This window comes from Colletotrichum graminicola, assembly GCF_000149035.1.
Source record: "Colletotrichum graminicola M1.001 genomic scaffold supercont1.30, whole genome shotgun sequence".
Lineage (NCBI taxonomy): Eukaryota > Fungi > Ascomycota > Sordariomycetes > Glomerellales > Glomerellaceae > Colletotrichum > Colletotrichum graminicola.
Genome location: NW_007361034.1, coordinates 386,963 through 410,822, shown reverse-complemented (window position 1 = coordinate 410,822; position 23,860 = coordinate 386,963). Strand labels below are relative to the sequence as shown.

The 23,860-nt window shown below is 56.5% G+C and overlaps 6 protein-coding genes across 6 annotated transcripts; 1 reads left to right on the top strand and 5 right to left on the bottom strand.

The window, feature by feature from the left end:
* Positions 1-550: 550 nt before the first annotated feature.
* GLRG_07383 (uncharacterized protein) lies at positions 551-1,655 on the bottom strand (the record flags this gene model as incomplete). Its single annotated transcript, XM_008098068.1, has 4 exons — positions 551-886; positions 960-1,387; positions 1,470-1,593; positions 1,650-1,655. The coding sequence occupies 4 exons, from the start codon at positions 1,653-1,655 to the stop codon at positions 551-553; spliced, it is 894 nt and encodes a 297-aa protein (XP_008096259.1).
* A 527-nt stretch (positions 1,656-2,182) lies between these two features.
* GLRG_07382 (glutamate synthase) lies at positions 2,183-8,751 on the bottom strand (the record flags this gene model as incomplete). Its single annotated transcript, XM_008098067.1, has 5 exons — positions 2,183-2,321; positions 2,381-8,360; positions 8,414-8,454; positions 8,511-8,564; positions 8,627-8,751. The coding sequence occupies 5 exons, from the start codon at positions 8,749-8,751 to the stop codon at positions 2,183-2,185; spliced, it is 6,339 nt and encodes a 2,112-aa protein (XP_008096258.1).
* Positions 8,752-16,762: 8,011 nt separating this feature from the next.
* Positions 16,763-18,027, top strand: GLRG_07381 (uncharacterized protein; the record flags this gene model as incomplete). The annotated part of the gene is made up of 2 exons (XM_008098066.1): positions 16,763-16,798; positions 16,876-18,027. The coding sequence occupies 2 exons, from the start codon at positions 16,763-16,765 to the stop codon at positions 18,025-18,027; spliced, it is 1,188 nt and encodes a 395-aa protein (XP_008096257.1).
* Positions 18,028-18,894: 867 nt separating this feature from the next.
* GLRG_07380 (SNARE domain-containing protein) lies at positions 18,895-19,964 on the bottom strand (the record flags this gene model as incomplete). The annotated part of the gene is made up of 4 exons (XM_008098065.1): positions 18,895-19,101; positions 19,211-19,304; positions 19,423-19,653; positions 19,954-19,964. The coding sequence occupies 4 exons, from the start codon at positions 19,962-19,964 to the stop codon at positions 18,895-18,897; spliced, it is 543 nt and encodes a 180-aa protein (XP_008096256.1).
* A 1,768-nt stretch (positions 19,965-21,732) lies between these two features.
* Positions 21,733-22,201, bottom strand: GLRG_07379 (histone chaperone domain CHZ; the record flags this gene model as incomplete). The annotated part of the gene is made up of 3 exons (XM_008098064.1): positions 21,733-21,914; positions 21,978-21,990; positions 22,055-22,201. 3 exons carry the CDS (start codon positions 22,199-22,201, stop codon positions 21,733-21,735), a joined length of 342 nt encoding a protein of 113 aa, XP_008096255.1.
* Positions 22,202-23,058: 857 nt separating this feature from the next.
* Positions 23,059-23,722, bottom strand: GLRG_07378 (uncharacterized protein; the record flags this gene model as incomplete). The annotated part of the gene is made up of 2 exons (XM_008098063.1): positions 23,059-23,122; positions 23,193-23,722. 2 exons carry the CDS (start codon positions 23,720-23,722, stop codon positions 23,059-23,061), a joined length of 594 nt encoding a protein of 197 aa, XP_008096254.1.
* Positions 23,723-23,860: the final 138 nt, after the last annotated feature.

Here is a 23,860-nt window from a genome sequence, read left to right as displayed (position 1 = left end):
ATAGGGTAAACAGTAAAGCCAAGGGAGACGTCACCGCCAGGTCAGGCAGAATAGAGCAACATCTAATACAAGATAGAACAATGCCGTTTTGACTTCACATCAAGTTCTCTATAACGTTCACTTAGAGTAGCATGGTAAAAAAGGAAGTAGGCCAGGTCATCTTGATATTGTACAGTGCTGGGTCATTAGTATTTGAACAGCAATAATGAGGACCAATCAACCAGCTAGACTTCCTCCGTGCGGTCCACACTTACAAGGAACTTGCACCGAAATATCATAATAACCGATTTACTTAGCCCTGGGTTATGTGAGACCGGCATCATGGGACCCTTATTGCTGTTCAAAAACTAACGACCCAGCACTGTAGCTATAGAAATGGATTTAAAGCAAGCCAAAGTCTCTATCTCTCCCTCTCTCGCGTGCTTCTTCAAGTAGCATTCTCTCGAAGGGCGGTAATAGTAGACTTAATAGTGGGATTGTCGTAGACGCGAGCCACAAAGGTCCAAAGTGCGGCTTCTTTGCCGAAGATTCCTGTTGATTCTCAATCTCGTCAAGGGGCTTCTTCGCCTTTTGAGCCTTTCGGATCCATGGTATTCTTGTCCCACTTCTCGGTGAAGCGGCCGTCGGGTGTACGGTAAGACATGCTTTGGGTTTCGGTTTCGTCAGTGTCTTCGTTTTCGGAGGCAAGACTGCTGGTGTTGTCGGGGTCTCCCTTGGGTGTCCAGGCGGCGGTGGACGCGGTCCAACGATGACGAATTGGGTATGGATTTTCCTCCTTCCAGCAGTCAGGCTGAGGATTTTGCTGGTGAATTGCTCGGGCTTCCTTCTCGTCGTCGGTGCATTTGCCGTGCAATTGCCATGGTTGTACTTCAAATGCTAACGCATACTGCGCCGAATTGTCCGTGATTGAATGGTCAATCGTCGGTCGGATCTCCGTCGTTAGCACTGTCGTCGAGCACCTCAATGACGGTGTCGGGCGAGCGGTCCGGCTCGTAATCCTCAAGTTGGATGATCATTTCCTTGGTGAATCCCAAGGCCGCGCCATTGTTTATCTCGTCTGCCTCCTGTAGCTCCTCCTCGGATGCGCTAGCGACTCGGTCCCATCCACGGGTATTGACGATGTGGAGTCTTGCGGACAGGCTTAGGCCAATTTTGTGGTGAGCCTGTTTCTGAAAGCGTTTGTCCATATTTTTCCACATCTCATCGGAAGTCGCGTGACGCTCCTTCTGCGTTACCCAGCGCGCCAAGGACGTTCCTGGGCCCAAGACCACGGCAGGATCGACGTCGGGGTGGACGGAGGCGCTGCCGTCGACGCCCATGGATCGCAGCACCTCCTCGCACTGCGCCGGCCACGCATGGTAGGTATCCTGACGCTGGAAGTCCCCACCTGGATATGTTAACCCTGGATCTATCTGGGCCAGCTGTCACCGGCGTCCGACGTGTTCACCCCTGAATACTGCCATGCCGACTCAGAGTGACGGCAGGGGTTGAGAGGGCGACGACAAAAACGACAACGACGACGACGACGACGACGACGACGGCAACAACAACAACGACGACAACGAAGACAACAACGACGGCCGCCACCACCGCCTGCCTTTGGTGGGCACAGAGTCAGCGAGGCATCATTTCGTCAGAAACATGTATACTGTCATTGTCACATATGTACAGAAAACTAATTTGTGAAAAGCAAAAATATCACTCGTACCCTGACAATAACACAAGCAAAATAACAACCCCCCCTCTCCCATAAAACAGAAAGATGATTTCGCTCCGAAGCAGGTTTTTGAGGGTATCACAAGAGACACCGTTTGTGGGTATTTCCCAAATTCCAAAATAATGTGGCCCCATACCTTGGTTTTTCTTTTGTAGCGCCTCCTTTTTCTCACCCCTCGCACGATCCAAACCTCGCGGTCGTGAAGTTGTCATTCTTCTTTGCGTCGTGCTCAAGTCCCCACCTGGATATGTCAGCCCTGGCTCTATCTGGGCCAGCCGTCACCGGCGTCTGGCGTATTCACCCCTGAATACTGCCATGCCGACTCCGAGTGACGGCGAGGGTTGAGAGAACGACGACGACGACGGCCACCACCACCACCTGCCTTTCAAAGGGTGGGCGCATAGACTCAGCGAGTTCGTGAAATTGTTATTCTTCTTCGCGTCGTGCTCGTACCCGTTCCGAAAGTTAGGCCTGGACGGGCTGGATCTGTTTGAAGATCTCTTGGGCGGTCCGCTTGACGATACCACCGGTGACGGGCAGGCTGGTGCACTGCTCGAGGAACAGGTCGATCTCGCGGGCGGCCTGTCTGCCTTCGTTGATACCCCTGGCAAACTTGTTAGCTTTTTGATCAGATTAAGTGGGTTCCGGGACGGTTGGTCTTACCAAACGATGAGCGACTGGCCACGGCGGCAGTCACCGGCAGCAAAGATACCAGGGACGCTCGTGCTGTACTTGCCCGGCGGGGTCTTGACGTTCTTGCGAGCGTCCTTCTCAATGTCATCGCCAAAGAGGCGGGTCTCGGGGCCGAGGAAGCCCATGGACAGGAGGACGAGGTCGGCAGGGAAGAACTGCTGCGAGCCCTCGACCTTCTTCATGTCCCAGCCGCCGGTGGCGGAGCGGGTCCACTCGACGCGGATCGTGTTGATGCCCTTGACCTTGCCGGTGCCGTCGTCGACGAACTCCTCGGACATGATGCAGTACTCACGCGGGTCCTTGCCCATGTGCTGCTTGACCTCGGTGTGGCCGTAGTCCACACGGTAGATGCGGGGCCACTGGGGCCAAGGGTTGTCACGGGCACGCTCCGGCGGGGGCTGGGGCAGAAGCTCAAAGTTGATGACCGACTTGGCGCCGTGGCGGACAGAGGTACCAATGCAGTCGTTGCCGGTGTCGCCACCGCCGATGACGATGACGTTCTTGTCCTTGGCGGAGATGTAGGCACCATCCGCAAGCTCCGAGTCGAGGAGCGACTTGGTGTTCTTGTGCAAGAACTCCATGGCGTAGTGGATGCCCTCGAGCTCACGGCCCTTAATGGGGAGGTCACGAGCGACGGTGGCACCGGTGGCGATGACAACGGCGTCGTTCTCGGCCTTGAGGTCCATGAGCTGGATGTCCTCGCCGACGGCGACGCCGCACTTGAAGTTGATGCCCTCGGCAGCCATGAAGTCGGTGCGGCGCTTGACGATGCGCTTGTCGAGCTTCATGTTGGGGATACCGTACATGAGCAGACCGCCGGGGCGGTCGGCACGCTCGTACACGGTGACGGTGTGACCGGCACGGTTGAGCTGGTCGGCGGCAGCCAGACCAGCAGGGCCGGAACCGATGATGGCGACCTTCTTGCCAGTGCGGACCTCGGGAGGGGTAGGGACCATCCATCCCTGCTCGAAGCCGCGGTCGATGATGGCGCACTCAATGGACTTGATACCGACGGGGTCCTCGTTGATGCCGAGTACGCAAGCACCCTCGCAAGGAGCAGGGCACACACGACCGGTGAACTCGGGGAAGTTGTTGGTCATGAGCAGACGGTTGAGAGCGTCACGCCACTGGCCTTGAAATACTAATTCATTCCATTTGGGAATGATGTTGGAGATGGGGCAACCGGTCTCGGACTGGCAGAAAGGAACACCGCAGTCCATGCAACGAGCGGACTGATATTTGAGCTCATCTTCATCGAGACGGGATGAAAGCTCGGCCCAGTCCTTTGTACGGGTCTTGGCGTTTCTGTACTTCTCGGCACGGCGCTGGTATTTCATGAAACCCTTGGTCTTGTCGAGGACGAGAGCGCGCTTCTTCTCAGCGGCGCTGTCGCCAATGGTCTCTTCGATATCCTGGAGCTTGGCGGCCTTCTCCTCCTTCTTGGCGTGGACGCCTGAGACGATGGGGAGGTTGTACTCGGCACGCTTGGCCTCGGCAGCCTTGGCGGCCTCCTCGGCCAGGACACGCTTGTAGTCGACGGGCATGACCTTCACGAAGCGAGGGAGAGCCCGGTTGAAGTCCAACAGGATGCGAGCGGCGAGCTCGGAACCAGTGTAATGGTGGTGGTCCTCGATAAGACCACGGAGGTAGGCGATCTCAGTGGGCTCTTCGACGGCCTCGGCCTCAACCATTTCGGTGTTGAGCTTCGAGAGGAAGTCCTTGTGAATGTCGAGGACGTAGGCGATACCACCGGACATGCCGGCAGCGAAGTTGCGGCCGGTGCTGCCCAGAATGACGATACGACCGCCAGTCATGTACTCGCAACCGTGGTCACCGACACCTTCAACAACAGCGGTAGCACCGGAGTTACGGACAGCGAATCGCTCAGCAGCAACACCGCGGAAGAAGCAAGTGCCCTTGGTGGCACCGTACAAGCAGACGTTGCCCACAATGATGTTCTCCTCAGCCTTGAACACGGAGGAGCGTGGAGGGTAAACGATCAGACGACCTCCAGACAGACCCTTGCCAACGTAGTCATTGGCATCACCCTCGAGCTCCAGAGTGACACCAGGAGCAAGGAAAGCGCCAAAGGACTGACCAGCGGAACCCTTGATGTTGACGTGTACAGTGTCCAGCGGCAGACCATCTTCACCGTAGCGCTTGGAGATGTGGTAGGACAGCGAAGTGCCCATAGCGCGATCGGTGTTGACAATGTCACACTCGATTCTGGAAGGCAGGCCCTTGTCCAGAGTCAACTCGGCCTCGGAGATTAGCTTGTTGTCCAGGCGGACGTAGAGCTTGTGGTCCTGCTTGCGAACGTTGAAGGTCGCGACGCCGGGGCGGAGCTTGTGAGCAGGAGTCAGGAGGAGAGAGAGGTCGATGTTGGCAGTCTTGTTGGTACGGAGGTCGTCGCGGACCTTGAGGACTTCAGCGTGACCAACCATCTCGTTGATGGTACGGAAACCAAGCTTGGCCATGATGGCACGGAGCTCGTTGGCGACGTAGTAGAAGAAGTTGATAACGTGCTCAGGGGTACCGGTGAACTTCTTGCGAAGCTCAGGATCCTGGGTAGCAATACCAACAGGGCATGAATTCAAGTGACACTTACGCATGAAGATGCAGCCCATGGCGATAAGAGGAGTGGTGGCGAAGCCCCATTCCTCAGCACCGAGCAAGCAGGCCATGGCGACGTCACGACCGGTGCGGAGCTGACCGTCAGTCTGCACAACAACACGGCCACGGAGATCGTTCAGGACCAGAGTCTGGTGGGTCTCGGCAAGGCCAAGCTCCCAGGGGAGACCGGCGTACTTGATACCGGTCCAGCGGGAGGCACCAGTACCACCGTCGTGACCGGAGATCAGGATATGGTCGGCCTTGGCCTTGGCGACACCGGAAGCAACGATACCAACACCGACCTCGGACACGAGCTTGACGGAGATGCGAGAGCGGGGGCTGGAGCACTTCAGGTCGTAGATCAGTTGCTTCAAGTCCTCAATGGAGTAAATGTCGTGGTGAGGAGGGGGCGAGATGAGACCGACACCGGGGGTGGAGTGGCGGGTGCGAGCAATGGACTTGGAGACCTTGTGGCCGGGAAGCTCACCACCCTCACCAGGCTTGGCTCCCTGGGCCATCTTGATCTGAAGTTCGTCGGAGTCGGCGAGGTAGGCAGAAGTGACACCGAAGCGGCCGGAGGCGACCTGCTTGATGGCGGATCTCATGGTGTCGCCGTTGGGCAGACGTTGAGAGCGCTCAGGGTCCTCACCACCTTCACCAGTGTTAGACTTGCCGCCAAGTCTGTTCATGGCAACGGCCAGAGTGGAGTGGGACTCCATAGAGATGGAACCGTAAGACATGGCACCAGTGCAGAAACGGCGGACGATCTCGGTCCATGGCTCGACCTGCTCGATGGGGACGGGAGTGCAGTCCTCGAACTTGAAGTCGAGCATGCCACGGAGCGTGCAGGCCTTGATCTGCTCGTACTGGGAGCGGGAGTACGCCTCGTAGGATTTGTCGTTCTTGGTACGGACCGCATCCTGGATGTTGGCAATGCAGGTGGGGTCGTTCATGTGGGCTTCACCACCATCGCGCCAGTGGTACTCGCCGGACTCCGGCAGTCCCTTGACACCGACGGTGTAGCGGGAGGGGAAGCCACGCTCATGGAAGCGGAAGCCGTCCTCTGCGATGGCCTCGAAGGTGGAACCCTGGATGCGCGAGGCGGTACCCTTGAAGCAGCGCTCGATGACAGTCTCGTCAAGACCAAGAGCCTCGAAGATCTGAGCACCCTTGTAAGAAGCGAGAGTAGAGATACCCATCTTGCTCATGACCTTCAGGATACCACCGTCGCAAGAGTGCTTGTAGTTGTGGATCAGAGCATCGTCGGAAAGCTTCTTCTTAATGAGCTTCTCGCGGTTCAGCTTGAGGATGCACTCCATAGCGAGGTAGGGGTTGATGGCATCGGCACCGTAGCCCAGGAGGACACACATGTGGTGGACCTCACGAGCCTCGGCAGTCTCGACGACAATGGCAGCTAGAGAACGCCACTTGTTGCTGACGAGATGGTGGTGAACCATACCGGATGCGAGCAGGGCAGAAACTGGAACGCGGTCCTTGGAAGTCTTGCGGTCAGAGAGGACGATGATGCGGTCCTTGTTCTCAATGGCAGCGGTGGTCTCGTTGCAGATGTAGTCGAGGTGGCGCAGGTAGCCCTCGGTGCCCTCGCTCTTCGGGAAGGTCAAGTCGATAGTCTTGACAGTCCACTCAGGGTAGATGGAGGCCATGTTCTTGATCGAGTTAAACTCGGGGATCGAGAGAATGGGGCTGGGCAGCAGAAGACGGCCACACTGAGAGCTGTCCATCTCGAGCAGGTTGCCCTGAGGACCAACGTAGCACTCCAGAGACATGACGATCGACTCACGAATAGGGTCGATGGGAGGGTTGGTGACCTGGGCGAAGAGCTGACGGAAGTACTCGTACAGAAGACGGGGCGCCTGGGACAAGCAAGCCAAGGGAGCATCGTTGCCCATGGAACCAAGAGCTTCCTTCTCGTCCGAGGCCATAGGAGCAAGAAGCAAGCTCACTTGCTCGTGGGTGTAGCCGAAGGACAGCAGAAGGGGGTCCTCCTGAAGACGGGAGGCGTCGGGCTTGGCGGCAACGTCAACCGTCTTGCTGACCGTCTCGAGGACGTTGGGCAGGACGATGAGCTCCTTGTCGATCCACGCGCGGAAGTCTTGGCGGCTGGTTACGGCCTCCTTCAACTCCTTGTCGTCAATGATGCGGCCGGCAAGTGTGTCGACGAGCAACATACGACCGGGCTGGAGACGGCCCTTCTGGATGACCCTCTCGGGTTCGACGGGCATCGTGCCGACCTCAGAAGCACAGATGATGCGGTCGTCATCCATAACGTAGAAACGGCAAGGACGCAGACCGTTACGGTCAAGGTTGGCACCGCAATAGCGTCCGTCGGCAAAGGTGAAGAGGGCGGGACCGTCCCAAGGCTCCATCTGGCAAGCAGCCCACTCGTAGAAAGCGGCCTTCTTGGGGTCCATGTGAGTGTTGCCCTGCCAGGCCTCGGGAACCATGAGCATGACAGCCTCGGGCAGAGACAAGACCCCATTGATGGTGAGCAGCTCCAGGACGTTGTCGAAAGCGGCAGAGTCTGAGCCACCATCCTCAACGATGGGGTACAGAGCCTCGAGCTCCTCCTTGAAGATGTCAGACTGCATGACACCCTCTCGGGCTCTCATCCAATTCTTGTTTCCACGGAGAGTGTTGATTTCACCGTTGTGGGCGGCCCATCTCAAAGGCTGAGCACGATCCCAGGAGGGGAAGGTGTTGGTGGAGAAACGGGAGTGGACAAGGGCGAAGTGAGCCTCATAGTCAGCATTGACCAGGTCGTAGTAGTACTGGTAGACTTGGACGGGGGCCAGCTGTCCCTTGTAGACAATGTTCTTGTTGGACAGGGAGCAGAGGTAGAACCAGTTCTGGAGACCGATAGTGTGGGTGGCGCGCTTTCTGAGGACATACAGCTGTCTTTCGAAGAGCCTGTCATCAAATTGCTCGGGGTCGACATTCTCGGGGGCGTTGCCCTGGCCGTAGGCGGAGATCAACACGACAAAGGGCTGCATAATGATGGGTTCACGGGACTTGGCAGCAGGACCAAGCAGGGTCGAGTCAACGGGAGGCCTTCGCCATCCCAAGACACGCAGGCCTAACGATTCGGCAATGTCTTCCAACTGCCTCACGGACTCTTGCAGAGTCTCCTCGTCTGGCTTAAAGAACAGGTTTCCCGTGGCATATTGTCCCAGAGGGGGCAACTTAATGCCTTCCTCCTTTTCAAAGTTCTTGACAAAGAATTTGTGAGGGATCGAAGTCATGACGCCAGCGCCATCACCGTCTCGTGCATCAGATCCCACAGCACCTCTGTGGGTCATGTTGCAAAGGAGGTTGCGCGCTGCGAGGTTGGTTAGCTGGGTCATTAAGCGATGGGGAAGTTACTGGGCCTACCATCGCTGACAATCTTGTGGCTAGGCTTGCCCTTGATGTGGCTGAGAGAGGTCAGCAACTATCTTGACGACGCGGGGTCCGGGGTTTCCGGGCATACCAAGCAAAGCCAACACCGCATGCATCTTTCTCCAAGCTCGGATCGTACAATCCTCTGTAAATATGTGTCAGTGCCAAGCGCCACTTATCCTTCCCCGCAAGTCGGGCTACACGTACTGCTTCACCGGCAGAGCACCCGCCCAAGAGGAGTTGTTGTCCGTCTGGTACTCATAGGGAGTGTATTGCTCTTTCTCAGATTCAATATGGGTTTGTCGGTCGTCGAAATCCTCGTGCAGGCCCATGCTAGGCGAGGATTCGAGCCTGAGTGTTGTTGAGGGGGGTGGTATAGGTCGACGAGGGAGTGACTATTCCAGTCGGCGGTAGTCGATCGGTAGGAGCAATGGCTCTAGTACGGATCTGCGAAGCCCAAAGATGGGTTTTGTTAGTGATATGAAGCGCAACGGAGAGGTAGGTGTCTGTCAGATTAAGTTCAGCGTAAAGTGTAGACAAGGTGTTCGTGGGTGCCCGACAGGACAACAGAAGGGTCGCAAAGAACACACAAGCTCTCTTGCTCCAGCGGTATAGGGTGCAGATGGAGAGAGATAGAGAGAGACGGGTGGCCGAGAGAAGTTGAGAAACAGCAAGAGATTGAGACAAAAGTGGCGGGTATTGTCGGAACAGTATGTTTTTTTGAGTGCGGGGAGGGATTTCCTTGGATTAAGTTCTGAGCTGCGCCAGACGCGCACGGAGGACCAGCAGGAGATTCCCCAGAGCAGCAGAAACTCTACTGTCGAATGGCTCGAACCGGACTGTGACGTGGGGTCGCAGCGGTAGAGCCAGGGAAATGAGGGAGACCCTTGAGGGGGAGGCTGCTGTGTTGTTCTCAGAGAAGCCCCTGGTCGGCGCCGTCGTACGCAAAAGCCAAGAAACCAGGACATGTATTCCGAGGAACCAAAAAGGCAGCAAGAAACAGCACATGCAACAAGGAAGTGCGGCGGTGGGTGACGACTCCGGGAATGACAATGTCGGCAGCAATAATAAGTGAATGTCGACAAGCATTCGAGGCCGGAAGTGGAGAGACAAGCTAGCACAGAGGAAGGCAAGCCACGATTCAGCAGTCCCAAAAGCAGCTCAAACAATGAGAGGCAGCATACATGACAGAGCCGAGAAAGCTAGGTCAGGCCGCCTCCTATCGCCGACTGCAGCTGCGAAGAGCCGGATGAATGGTTGCAAATCGCAGCTTGGAGAGAGTGTAAAATGCGGCGCCGGTGCCGACCGCACCCCCCCCCCCCCCCCCCCCCCCTCAATGACCACGGCGGCCAATGAGTGACAAGTTGTTGGCAAAGCATGCGGGCAGGAAGGGTAACGCCGGAAGCCTGCCCACCAGTGTATGGTAGATGATGGTGGGACAAGCACATGATCGCGCACACACCAATCCCCCGCCCGTGCTAGGCCGCTGCCGGCCGACAACCCCTCCAAGCACTTTTTTTTTTCTCTTCTTCTTTTTTTTTTTTTTTTTTGCGCCACGTTGTGTTGGTGTTTTGTTTTGGCAATAATTGATAGGCGACTGCGAGCTCCATTCCCGCGGCGACCTTACATCACTGGCGCAGGGATTGCGACCAGGGCCAGCCATCTGACCTGGGGTGTGCGTGTGGGGTTGGCCGCGGTCTATAGGCTCAAGCCCAAAAGTGCATGGGTAGCGCTCTGCAGAAAAGAATGTGCGTCTGATCCAGATGGAGCTGGCAACGGAGAGCGGCGGAAATGGCAAAATCGATTGTAATGACATGCTGCCAGAATGCGCAGCTTCTTCTGTAGTGGCTTGCTTATCTCGAGACCATCGCCATTGCGTCTACTGCTCCCGCGGAGGAGATAAGGCCCAATGTAACTCGCCGTTTTCGTCTTGGGTGGTGTCTTTCTTTAGGTGCTGCATCCTTGGTCCGTGATTGCGGTACTCGTATCTCCAGGTATTTCGTGCGCTGTCTTTTCTTCGTTCTCTCTCGTTTTCTGCTCCGGTGTCGTATTTTCGTGTATGTCTCTCTCTCTCTCTCTCTATCTCTCCCTCCCTCCCGGGGAATTGGGCAGTCGAAGAAATCATGTGCGTGCGAGGCTGGAATAATATGGGGGACAGGATGGCATGACGAGCCTCGGACACCAACATTGGCGTCCAAGTGTGCGTTTCTATGTGAGCGTAAATCACTTACCGACAAACGTTATGTATTGTAGTGGACCGTATGTGGTCGAGGTTGTTGCGCAGTGGGATCGAGAGGGTTTCTTTACTACCGTCGTAGCACCGCGCGAGAAGAGTGGAAGGGCGGAAGAAAGAGGGAAAAGAGAGAAAGTGTGGGAAGTGGGAGATGGGCAACCTTTTATGAAAGATCCGGTACTGGCCCAAGTGTGTGTGTGTGAGGATGGTCCGAGGGGAGGAGGAGGAGTAGGAGTAGCAGTCCTGAATCGGCGCTGGGTCCAAGACGAGGAGGGGGTGTGGTCGGAAGTGGGAGGGTGAAGGTGGTGAGGGGGAGAGCGGTTGCCGCCGGCCACCCGAACGACACCTCAGGAAGAATCACAGACCATAGGACGCTAGAGTAATTTGGATGAATAAGACAATTGTGTATGGAGACAATGGGAAACGGATATGGGGCACTGGAGTCTGCAAGAGTCGGCGGCCTGGCGGAACACAAGTCGAGTGAGGCTACGGAAGACGGACGACAATAACACGGTAGAGACGTCCTTTTTCGGGATATAGCCTTTTTCAGGCATATACGTACGCACTTTGTCCGAGAAAAGAAGAGAGAAACACAAACGGCCGTGGCAATAGTTACAATCAGGCCGACCGACCAACCAACCGAGCGCTATTACGCGCTCTAATTATTTCTGATCCACTGCCTCCTGTTGCCTGCTGCTGATACACTATTGGAACGGCGAGCCCTTGGACAGCCCCTCTTGTGTGATTTATGAGATGAGGACGAGAAGTGGAGATGGTGCAAGCCTGCCGTTGTTGGCTTTCTATATCGTAGCCTTTTCCTATTGTTATTATTATTTGTTCTACTTTTCTTTTTTTCTCTTTTCTTTTTCTCTCCCGCTCTCTTTTCCCCTCCCTCCCCTTCTCTCATCCGCTACAGAGGAGGGGCTGAAAAGGGCAGTGGGGGTCTGCAGCAAGCGAAGTGGGATGGAATAGATACGTACCGACTGCGAGTGACAGAGATGGGACGGGATGGGAACAGGCAGCGCAGGCAGGCAGGCAGGAGAGAGCGGGGGGTACGTATCGGCGAGTGAAGCCTCCGTGGACGGCGACATGCTACCTAGGTAGTTTGTGTCTGTGCGCTACTGCGCTGTGCCTTTCTCTCGGGCGAATCGGTCTTTCTTGTCATTGGTTCTCTCTGCCATTCCGCCTCCGTCTCTTGCGCTTCTCCCACAAAATTTTTATTTCACTACCTACCTAGCTAGGTAGGCATGTGCTATGTAATTAGGTAGTCGGCTGTCAGAGAAAAATAAAACGGAGACTTTGGTGGGGCTATAACTTGAAGCAAGAGACACACAGCCTCATCCAATCACTATCTCGCTCAATCCAACTCGCTCGTCTCCCATTGGCTTACCCCGGACACGATCTGAACGTCGCTGCTCGTCTCCTCCAAATCTCTGACTCTTGCTTGGGTAGACTTTCTTTACACTTTACCAGGTACACTACTACCTATATTACGTAGTAGGTACCAAATGACTTCTCCTTCTTGGCTGCCGGGCACGTCTTCACTCCATCCATGCCACCAGAAGGTGAGGGCCTCCTCTCCTCTCCGCCCCGCCTCCGGTTCGATGCTATGACTGCTTTCCTCGGTGCGCCGTTTTTCGGTCCATGACCCTTGTCGTCTCTCACTGGATGTTACTTTGACCACCATGCCACTACCTTGCTAGCCTCCGCATGCCTCCTTGTCTACCACGAGCGCTGTTGCACTACCGCCCTGCAATAAATCTTGGAAACCCCCTTCCTCGAGCGGCCTGTACGGAGTATACAGCCGACAATGGCCGGGAAAAGGACTGGTCCAGCACATCACTCGCCTCTCCACAGCTCTGCTCGGTTGTTTGGCACGTCCTTGGTGCTGTCACTGACCGGGGCCATGCCTTCCTTTGACCGAGTCCGGAACCTCCCAAACTTCACGGCAGAAAACACCGCACATCGGCCACGCCAGGACGCCATCGAGACCGCCCAACCTCGGGTCACTGGGATCAACCGGGCTATTCGCTCATCTTCTCTCGGCCTCCTACACGGGAACGAAAGCATCCTTACCAGCCGTTGCCCCTTTCAGGCCTTGCTCTTCACCCACACCCTCCCTGGACGATTTATCCCCACCTCCTAGACGCTATACATGCCGTCATGCCTACCTATTTCTCCCATGCACCAAGCCTCCGCCTCTAGCTACCACCATAGGCAATACATACCCTCAAGTCGAGTCTCCATGCGTCGCAACCTTCTCCAGGAACCCCGACTTGGCATATTCCATTACAGTGGACGTACCAACGTTGCTCTGTGGGGTCCTTCTGCGGGGACATGGATGTCGGCCGCCGCCGCAAACGCCTCCTTCCTGCAACGATGGGGTTGCTGGATTCACCCCAAGAAAGATGACGATCCTGCACTGCTGATTTGGACGACAAACGCAACTAGTTCTCTAGACTTTGTGTGCGCGCGCGCTAAATAACGGCATGCCTCGGGGGCTAGGCATGTCTTCCCTATTCCGCCAGAGATCCTCGGCCAATGACAGCGTCCCCAATCCAGATCAAAAAAAAAAGCAGGACATAGATCTAACATGCAGAGACGAGGCCGGAAACGAGTGGGGACTTGGACATCCTGCGTCTTCCCCTAGATGCGCCGTACCTACAAGTACTTGTGCTTCTTCGTATATCCGCCGCTTGCTTGGCTTGGATGTTTTTAGGTTCGCCTCGTTTGTCAAAGTCATGCCCAGCCCAAACAAAGGGCATCATCATGTTTTCCCGCGGGGTGTTGTTGGTAAGGCAGGTCCGAACTGTTATTGATATTATTGCCAGGTTGCTCCGTACAAGCACGCACCATCCCGGCGAATCCTCTTCCAGCCAAGGGCAGTCTTGGTCAATCACTTGTGTAAGAGGATCTGGATACAGAAACCCAACACTTTGGCCAAGTCCAGCGGCAGAGACGCACCCCACACACTCCATGCAGGCCGAGCAGGGGCTACCCAGCCGTTATTTGCGTCTCGCGAAACGGACCGGCTGAAAGGTTAATGTCATTGACGAGCGAGCTTTGAGCTTGTACCAATCAACTGGCTGCATTTCAAAGAAGCCCTTGGCCGATGTCGCCTCTGTCCTTTCGGCCCTCCCCCCGGCAGACCACCAAGCAATCGAACTGGACCCGGACCCTTCGAGGACAAGGGCATTCGAAGCACCGATGCGGGTGATTGGGGGTGTTGAAGTTGGGGGAGGAGAGGAGGGTTGTGAACCTCATTCCATCTCGAAAGCTGCGTTTGCACATGCCACTGAGAGGCTCCAATGCTTCGTTAGCGTGCCTGGCTACTACCACCCGTCAGCCTTTCGTTAGCGTCTCATGGTTTTCTTCACACGCTATTCGTAGTGGTGACAGCGACACTAGCAGATCCGAAGGGTGTGCCACGGTTGACAGTCGACAGGCAAACTTGCGTCATGGAGTAAACAAGGCGCGCATTCCGAGCTGCTTCCGAGAGTCGATCACAAACAGGCATGGTCGGTGCATCTCTTGCTCGCCTATCGACCCTCCGATTCACGGAAGTTGGTGGTGGTGATGGCTAGACAGCAACGGCCGAAGGCGGACCGGGGTGACTTTTGCTTTTCACTCAAGCGCCCGAGGCGTCACTGATCTTGGGTGGTGGCACACGAAGAGGCGGGTGAGTAATGAGCGAGGCTCGAGAAGAGACACATGCAGGCATTACGAGGAAACCAGCCATTGGTGGTCGGGCCTTTCGGTGTGCCTGGCGAAGACGGGATGTGACCTGTTGCTTTTTTATTTTTATTTTTTATTTTATTATTGCCATTCTGTACGACAATGCAATGTCGAATGTCATCAATGCCATCGAGCCCGTCTCCGAGATGCGAGGTGGTAATATTGTTGCCCAACGCCGAACCGGTTGTTGTCAAAAAATCGACAACGTAAAATTGGAGAATCCGGCCAATCATGGCTGAAATTGCATCCTCAGACGTCTTATCTTGGGCCAACCACAGTAGTCTGTCACTCACTCTGCACAGCTTGCTTCAGCAAGCCAGACACACCCTAGTCTCTGATCCATGCCAAATGCGACCCCGCCCACCGGAGGAGTTCAAGATCTCAGTTCCTTGCTCAGTACAACCCTGCTGCTGTCGCCGCACAGACGTTTCTGGCCTTTTGGCTTCTCGGAAAGCTGAAGGGTTGGAGGGGAGAAGAGGGAGGGGCACCCCGACCTCTAGCCTGCCGAAGCGCCCAGATGAGAGACATGCCTACCTACTACGATCGGTGATGAATCGTCCTGGAGGACCGCGCCTCTACCTACGCACGCTACGTTACGTCACGGATACCTTCAGCATGCATAAGGATGCCTGTCACAACGCACACAGAAGAGGGGGGGCAAGGGGGGGAAGGGAAAAAAAAGGAAGTTCCTGGTCTGAGTCAAACTTTGTGACAAAATTTGTTCTGCCCCGGCCAGGCTTAGGGTTTTTGACAATTCAACCTACCCATCAGCACGTGCCTGCTATCTTGAATCTAGATAGACGCACACTGCAACCAGATGTGCTCGCGGGCGGTTGGTCACCTATGCCCCCCCAAGGCAACCCTCCATCTCTGCATCCGAGTGCCTCAGCTCCAACTTCATACCTGGGCGTCGAAGGCCCATGCTGCTGATGTGAAGACGCAAACGTATACATAGTAAACAGGTCCATGAGCAAGGCCATGAATCAAGTGTCAATTGTCGTACCTTGTACAATACACAAGCCCCATTTGCCCCGAGCATGTTTAGCGTGTTTATGGCCGTCGACTTGAGCAACAGGAATGTCGCTGGAAAGGGGAGGATTTCGTACGTCTCTGTGGGGTTTCTTCTTCCCACGAGGACACGAAGCGAGCCTACCTACCTACATCGTACATAGGTACCTGGGTTATGTACGGCATGGCATGGCAGGCATATACCATACCCATCGCGCTAGCCAAAGCTGTCCCCCGAAATCGGCTCGGCCGTTCCCCCCCAACTAGGGCCGGGCTGATGTAAACCCCCCTGGAGGCGCCTTGGGCCCTATATCGGAGAGGCCACGCCATGCCATGCCATGCCACGCCACGCCATCCAGACGGTGTGCAGGGACTTGAAAAGACAAGCGCCGGCATAAGAACGGGCAGTAATTAAAAGAGGGAATCCACTGGAGTCGGCCCATAGCAGGGGAAAATTCCCACAATGCGGAATGATGGTATTTGAAACCTCCACTAGAACAGCCAATACTAGCAATTCCGATGTCAGCGCTGCTCCGACTTTTCCCGACGAACCGCACACTAACTACTAGAGGGCGGCGCGGGGCGACTGCGCACTGGTCCCTCGTCGCTGCGAATCGAGGGCAACGTCGCAGAATCACAGAGAAGGAGACGACGGGGACAAGGAGACGGAAGAACACCCAGAGACCCATGTTTTACCATTACCTCACGGAATTGGTAAACCTGGACCGAGGACACGCAGTCGCTCGTTTTGGGCTCCACGCGATTTCGACGAACCCTGGCAACAACCAGAGAAGTGCACTCCTTCGGCCATAGATTGAGGCGAGGTAGCACTCATTGCCGTAGAAGGAGCCGTAAGTCCGCCAGAGAGAAAAGACTCATTCAGTCTGGCAGCGGGGACGCCAATTCGGTCCTAGTATGTACCGTAGGTTTGGGCTGTTCTCCCGAGGGGGGGGGATGGCAGTTCCGGGCCACCCACACCTTGTGCTGCGGCGAAGGCGTCGTAGCTGCGAATTGGTGATGCTTGAGACATGTCGTTGAATTTCATGGCGGCTGACCACGTTTCTGCCGCCCGCAGTGAAGCATCGTGACTTTTGTTTTTTTCTAGCAGCATGGGTTAGGCGCGCTAGGCGCTGCGCGTCTGCGGATGTGGGGGGCCAGACCCTTACCCCGGCGAGTACGTACTTTGTTGAATGTTTACTCTTGCAACGTCGCGACGTGCACTTGCGGCGGGGTCATCGTCATCGCGGCAGAGCTCTCAACACTTACGGAGAATTGCCAATACAGTCAGCGAGACGCCAATCCGCGTCGTCACACCGTCCGAACCGTCTCGATCTGCCCAGCTGCCAATTGGGCATAGACAAGCAGCCATGTTCGGCCTCCTACCAGATCTGACACCACGAGACGTGAGCTCATCTCCCGCCCCTCGCTCCTCCGCACCCCCCCCTCGCTCCTAGCATCCATCTAACTCTGTCGCGAGCAGTCACACTCGATCTGGTACATCTCCTCCCGCAACCCCGTAACCCAGGCCGCCCTTCTCGACGCCCACGACCAGCGCGACAACAATCATGGCGGCCCCTCCCAGCAACAGCAACAGTACAACTCCTCCTCCCGCCGCGCGGGCCAGCTTCTGATAGAACGATCGGCGCTCGCGCGCCTCCGCGCCGACGAGCAGCAGATGGACCGCCGCCGGCTGCACGTCCAGAATTTCGGTAGCACGTGGCTGAAGCCCCCGGGCGTGCCTAAGAGCCTGCACCAGACGCGCGAGGAGAAGCGTGAGCAGGAGGAGCACGCCGAGGCGATGAGGCGGGAGCAGCTCGCGCAGGAGCTCGCCGAGGCCGAGGCCGCGGGGCAGGACGGGCTCGGAGACGTTGTCGAGGGTGAGGAGGCGGGCGAGGGGGCAGAGGAGGTGCGAGATCTGGACGATGAGATTCCAGACGCCGAGGAGAGTTTCGGGTTCGATGGTGGGGAGGATAGTATGGCGGACGAGCTGTCGAGCAGTGAGGGCGGCACCCTTGACGACGGCGACGACGACGACGACGATGAGGACACGGCAGATCAAGAAGATGAGGATGACGACGATGACAGCGGCACGGCCATCGACGAGGACGAGAGACGCGATGGGCTCGTGGCTGCGAGAATGCGCATGGCAGACGACGCCTTCAGACAGGCCATGGCGAGGGGCGACGTCGACGGAGACGACATGTACGGCGCGGAAGAGGAGCTCGAGGCCTCGGGCCAAGGCCACATGCTCGACGAGGAGGACCTCCTCGCCCCTGGTGAAGGCGGCGGCGACGACCTGGGCATGGACATGGACGCCGACCTCGACGACGAGATTCCCGAGGCCGGGGAGCTGAGCGGCGTGTACGAGCACACGGATTCCGAGGCCGGTCTGAGCATGATGAGCAGCAGCGACGCGCCCGGGGCGAGCTCCGACGAGGACGAAGAGGAGGAGGACGACGATGAGGGTGACATCAGTTTCGCGCCGCGGGCCGCGCCCTTGCGACCGCCGCTGAGTCCGACGGGCGATCGCGGGCGGGGCCCGAGGAGCAGCATGGACCTGAGCGGGCTGCTGTCTGCGGATGGGAGCAGTATGATGGACAGCAGTCCGAACTTTAGGGCGCAGAGGCGTTGAGGATCCAGGACGCGAGAGAGAGAGAGAGAGAGAGAGAGATAATGTTAGGCGGGATGAACCAAGATACCCCCTTTTCTGTACTGCATGCAAACTACAATATGGTCGACCTCAGCCTAGGGAAACTGATGGAGAGAAGCGCCGCCTTAACTTTCGGAACCCAGGTCTTGTTTTGGCGGTGACCCCCTTGCACAAACACCGACGGATAGACGAGAGACGGGCCACAGGAGTCTCTACGCGGACTGAGAAAAGTGTACCATTAGACGATAGACACGTTGTTACAAAAAACAAATTAAGCACAAGCCAAATTCTTCGTCTTTGTCTTCCCGATAGTACGACAAGTGAGTAAGAAACAGGTCACGCCCACCCCCTCCGGCCCCTACTCTTCCTTCTCCTCTACCACCCGTGCATATACGCGCTCCCGGTTCGTGTCGGAGCGCCCGATTCGTGTCGTTGTCGTCGTCTTCCCTGCTGACTCGTCCTCTCGCGGCCTACGCCGATTGTCGGTGGATGAGGAAGGGGGCGCATTCAGGGTAGGGGCAGCGGACGGAGGCTGAACGACGTGAAAACGCCTTGAACGCCGAGCATGCATGCAGGATAGTGCTACAAACAAACTCCTCGAGGACTATGCTTCGAAAAAGCCAACCCTCCCCAAAAACCAATACCAACGGCCGGCCCTATTTGCTTCGCTTCGGTGTTCGCGACAGAGACCCCTCTGAGACCGTTTTGTTCGGGCAAGTAACCAGGCACGTTGGGAGGATTCCGGCCGGCCCGGCCATGCGAGTCTTTGGTACGAACCCTCTGCCCTTGCCGCCCTCTCTCGCGGCGTCTTCGAAATCCCGATATGCCCTTTCGGATCGCTCGCCCGGTCTAGAACAGCCACACGTACATAAAGATGAGGCATACGGCCGCGAAAAAGCCGAGCCACACCTTCCAGCCGACGCCGGTGCGCTCGGCCATGAGCAGCATGCGGTTCATGGTGCCGCGGATGCGCAGGCGCGTCGAGTCGAAGGTGTCGTTCATCTTCTCGGCAAGCGCCGAGGACTCACGGATTTCGTCGCCGATGGCCACCGTCATCTGCGGAGCAACATGTCAGCCGGCTAGTTCGCCTTTCGAACGTTGTCCCGTGAAGCAAGCTCCTTCGTAGTAAGAACAGGGTTTAAGGAGGGAGGAAGGGGGGACGTACACTCTTCAGAATCTTGACCTTGCCCATGATGCCCTCAACCTGCGCGTCGTTCTGGCTCTCGAGCTCGTTCAGCACGGCGTCGCTATACTGGCCACTATAACCAACACCCGTCAGCACCCTTACTCTCGAACCAACACCCCCCTCTCTCGCCCGTGGCCGTCGTCGCCACGGCTCTGGATCAGCCTCAACCTTCGAGTGTGGGGTTTTCGTACCGTTTGTTCGGCGTCGCAGGCCGGAATCCTCGGCCGCCATCGACGCCAAGATGGCTCCCGCCCGAGGGCGGCGCGGGCGAAGCGCTGTTCCCCGCGTATCCGTACCCGTATCCGTACCCACCGCCAAGCCCTGAAGGCGAGGCGCTTACAGGCCGACGGCCGGTGTCGCCGGTGTAGCCCTCGAAAAGGGCGCTGCGGGAGTCGCGCTGGTGCAGCGAGGAGGCGCCGAATCTGTGCGCAACGGGGCAAAAGGTCAGCCTCGGTGTCTTTCCCCATCTGTCGAGATCCGTGGTAGATCGCGCAAGAAGAACGAGTCGTTGCTGGCGAACTGGCGGACAGAAAGCGGACGAGGTCGCAATACGGAGACGTCATCATCGCCTTCGAAGTCCGCCCCCTTCCCCGGGTGTTCCGGCTCGTGCCTCGCGACCTCCAAGTCTTTTATAATGCCATGCTCGCGTGGAAAGCGCGAGGTTGCATTTCTCGGAAACGGGGGGTGGTGATGCGTGCTGTGAGGGGAGTCGATGTACGCACCTTGAAGACATAGTGTCCAGATCGTCGCGTCAAGGCGCGCGCGCTGCTTCAGCGACGAAGCTCTCTCTCAAGACTGCCGATAGAAATGCAGGCGATGACCTCCAGTGCCCGCGGTGTGGTTTAAAGAGCAGGGGCTTGGAAGGGGGCTCGTTGATTGTCGGACGCCTGGGAGGCAACTGGTTTTTTGCTTCGACTTCTTCCCCTCCCCCTGGTCGAGTTGTCATTCAAAAGATCGGTAGCGCTGCTGCAGACCGGGGTGGGTTGGCCGTGAGGTGCTTGGGAAAAGGCGAGGCAAGCTGTAAGCGTCGAATCTCGGTTGGGGCGATCTCTACTGATTTAGCGGCCGGCCGTGCTGCTCGGCTCCTTAACCCCCCCTTTTTTACTTTTTTTTACCTTGTTGACGTTTTGCTCGGTCTGTCCGGCCCCTGTTCCGGAGAGAAGGTGGGTGGTGCTGTAGGGGTCGGGATTGACGGGTTGGTGGGTGGGTAAATAGGTAATGAGAACGAACAAAGCGCGATGGATTTCATGCGTGGGAAAGGGGAGACAGAGCGCAGTTCAATCAATACTCGACCAGCATGTATGTGCCCGTGGATGACGAGATGTTTGGGACGTGAAGCGCGGACCAGGAGAGGTTCTCGCGTAAAGTAGGTAGGTAATGGTCTAATGCCCGGAATAAGTGCGCCATCGGGGCGTACCTGTCAAAATAGTACAATGATACTTACTGTACGTCCATTTTGACACTCCTAGTTTCCCTCGCCGTCACGGCCACGTTCTTTGGGCACGGGAGTATCTTGGGGATACGTGTCACTTCGACATCCAATCGGAAACGGGCAATGAATCCCCAAAGAAAGATATTGGTTGAGCGCGAAAGAGACACCTTTTCTAATCGGACGTGGACAGACAGGATGTCACTGGGTTCGGCGTTGACCGAAAGCCTCGTCTGTGCAGTCGGACGTGGTTCACTTACCTAGTAGAATGGCAGGGTTCTAGAACATCGAACGAGCTGCATGTTCTCAGTCTCAGTTCGCCTTACCTTCCTGCACTTCCCAGCCAAGTCCTAGCGCTCAGAATACAATAAAAACGTCATGTTACTACTGGAGAATTGTGGGAAGACTGGTTTCTGGCTGTCCAGATTGCAGTGCACAGAGGCGGCAAATCTCCCAAGGGACCGAGTACGTACACAGCATTGCCAAGGCAGTGCCTGCTTCCAGCAACTTTACGATGCATTGATCGGCGACTAAGCTGGCAGCGTCTGGATCCATGGCTCTGTACTTACTACCTATCTAGCCGAGGAGAGTTTGCTTCCACGAATGCTGGCTAAGCACTGGTTGCCGCAAAAGTCAACAGTCCAACTAGATGCACAAGCACCAAGGGTCCATCCAATGTTGCACAATCTTCATTTCCATGGCACTCATAGTCAACATGGCGACATCAGAGGCAGGGCAGCCTATAGAACAGATGATGTCCCACGCAACCAAAATAACGGGCCGGACGAGACGACTGAACAACCCGTCTCCATACCTTTCGAGAGCAAGACCCCCACCGGCTCAAAATCACATGTCCAACCACCACCAAGTCCTTGTCATCGACGATGTAGGGCATGCAAATCGGTACCAAAGCCCTGGGTTCTCAAAACTTTTGTGTAATCCCCATTTTCCGTGTTTTTCGCATGCGCATAAAGTGTGCCTTTTGCCATTTCCCCAATGACTGTCATGATGAGAAGCCGTCTCCCTATGTAAAGGTGTGGAACGGCTGGAGGAAGAAGACGTGCTCGCTGCTTTAATCCTCATCCATCCTGGAATCGTCGGGGGCCTGGAAGTCGTCGTCCTCGTCGTCATCCTCATCCTCGGCAGGGTTCTCCTCGGCAGCCTTCGCGAAGTCGATGACACGGCCGCGGGTACGGCGGCCGCCCTCGACGATGTTGTTCAGGTCGATCTCCTCCATGCCGTCCTCCTCCTCAACTATAGTCACGGCGTGTCAGTCACAAGATTGCAATGCAGTTCAAGACGGCAGGTTCGTCCTACCAGGCTCGGCGACCTGTCGTGATGACGTTAGCTTCGACGCAAAACGGTAAAAGGTGTCGGCGACTTTATCTACATACCTCGGCGTTCTCCTCCTCGTCGCTAGACTCCTCGTCCTCCTCCATGGGGTCGCTCTTCTCAATGGGCTCCTCGCCGGCAACAGCCTTGCCCTTTCCCTTGATCTCCTCAGAAACGCCAGCAGCGACGTTCTCGTTCTCGGCGGCCATTGTGTAGAGTTTCGTCGGGATTCGTTCGTGCGTTGTGTGGTTGAATTTGCGCAGAAGCTGATCGACGTAAGACGCTGTCACAGAAAATAAAGAAGGGATGATGGTTGTGGTGGCGGAGAGATAGTTGGGGGTGGATGTAGGTGGGTGAAGGTTGAGAATGGAAAGTGGAGGCAAAGCCTTGCAGGCAGGCGATGGTTTTAAGAGTTCGATCGTACCTTCCCGGGTCCAGGTCCCAACTTTTTAGACTGTACAAGGCATTTGTGGTGTGCATGCGACTGCGCAGGTGTCTCTGGGCAACAACGCTAGTCTCTTATAGTGCTGGCGCGCTGAAAGCCTTTGTGCACGTGCCACCTTCGCTCCTTCCTGCCTGCCAGAGTAAACTACCTAGCTACGGGCGCCTCCATACTGGAAATTATCCAAGACGAGTCCAGGCAAGAGACGCTCAGCTGCCGACTACTTACCTCAGTACTTATACTCCGCTACAATAACTCATGTTTAACCATCCGGCGAGGAACTCTCATTCAGTGACAGGGAGAGCCCTATTTCGTGAGAGGCAGCATTGAAGTCGTTAATAGTATACCGAACAGGGACTACTTATCGAACAGCTGCTTCACAGTTGGCAGGCCATTTGCGTTTACGTGACACCGACTCCAGTGCCCATTGCCGAAGAGACAGGTGTAGAGTGCTGTGTGCAACTTCTTCAGGCCCAGGTCACTGATGGCTCATAAATGTCACCGTTTCTGTGCAACAGGGCAGAGTCATGAGTGCGTCTGCCAGACTTCGATGCCCAAAAGGGAACACATGCGGTAGTGAAGAACGCAAACCATCATCCATTGGGTATTCGTCATGGCTCTCCTCTATTTTCCTTCTCCCCCACCCGTAACCGTCATCAGCACGACAATGGCAATCACCCACCAGTACCTGCACAAACGTTAGCAGCTCCTCTCCCGCTTTCCAGACCGCCGACGCTTGCGGGATGGATTCAACATACTTTAACCAGAGCGGCTTCTCCTCCTGGACGACCTTCCTACCCTCGGGGCTCAGAACAATCGGCTTGTTCAGCTCGGGCGTCTTCCCTTGCACGCCGACCCGCACGACAGCCTGCGGGCCGAAATCCCTCGTCGCACCCGCATCGATCCGTACGCCCTTGAGCCCGGCACCCACGACGTCCCCCGAGACGCCGTCCACGTTGAGTATGATGTTGGGCGCGTACCCCTTGGCAAAGTTCTCCGTCGACGCCACAGACACAGATGAGGTCCACTCTGACGTTGAGGGGTCGAAGACGCCGATGCGGACGAGCTTAGGGGCCGGGCTGTCGTTGGCGCCGGCTCCGAGGTCGGGCGCCTCGAAGGAGGTGACGCTGGCGTCGGCGGGCTGCTTGGCGTCGTACTCAACCTCGGCTAGAAGGACAGGCGTCTGCGGTGTGGGCGAGACGGGTTCGATGTAGACCTTTGCAAGGCGCGTTTCGGCGGCGGCGAGGGTCGCTGCGAAGAGCGCCGAGAGGAGGGTGGTCGCGCGCATGGTTGCGGGATGTCTTTGTAATGTATGACCCGTTCGTGTATATGTGTATATGTGTGCGCGCGCGCTCTGGCCTCAGCTGCAGGTTTGTTGAGGGGGGAGATCCGGGTTGCGGACGAGGTTGTGACGTTGAATGGTGAA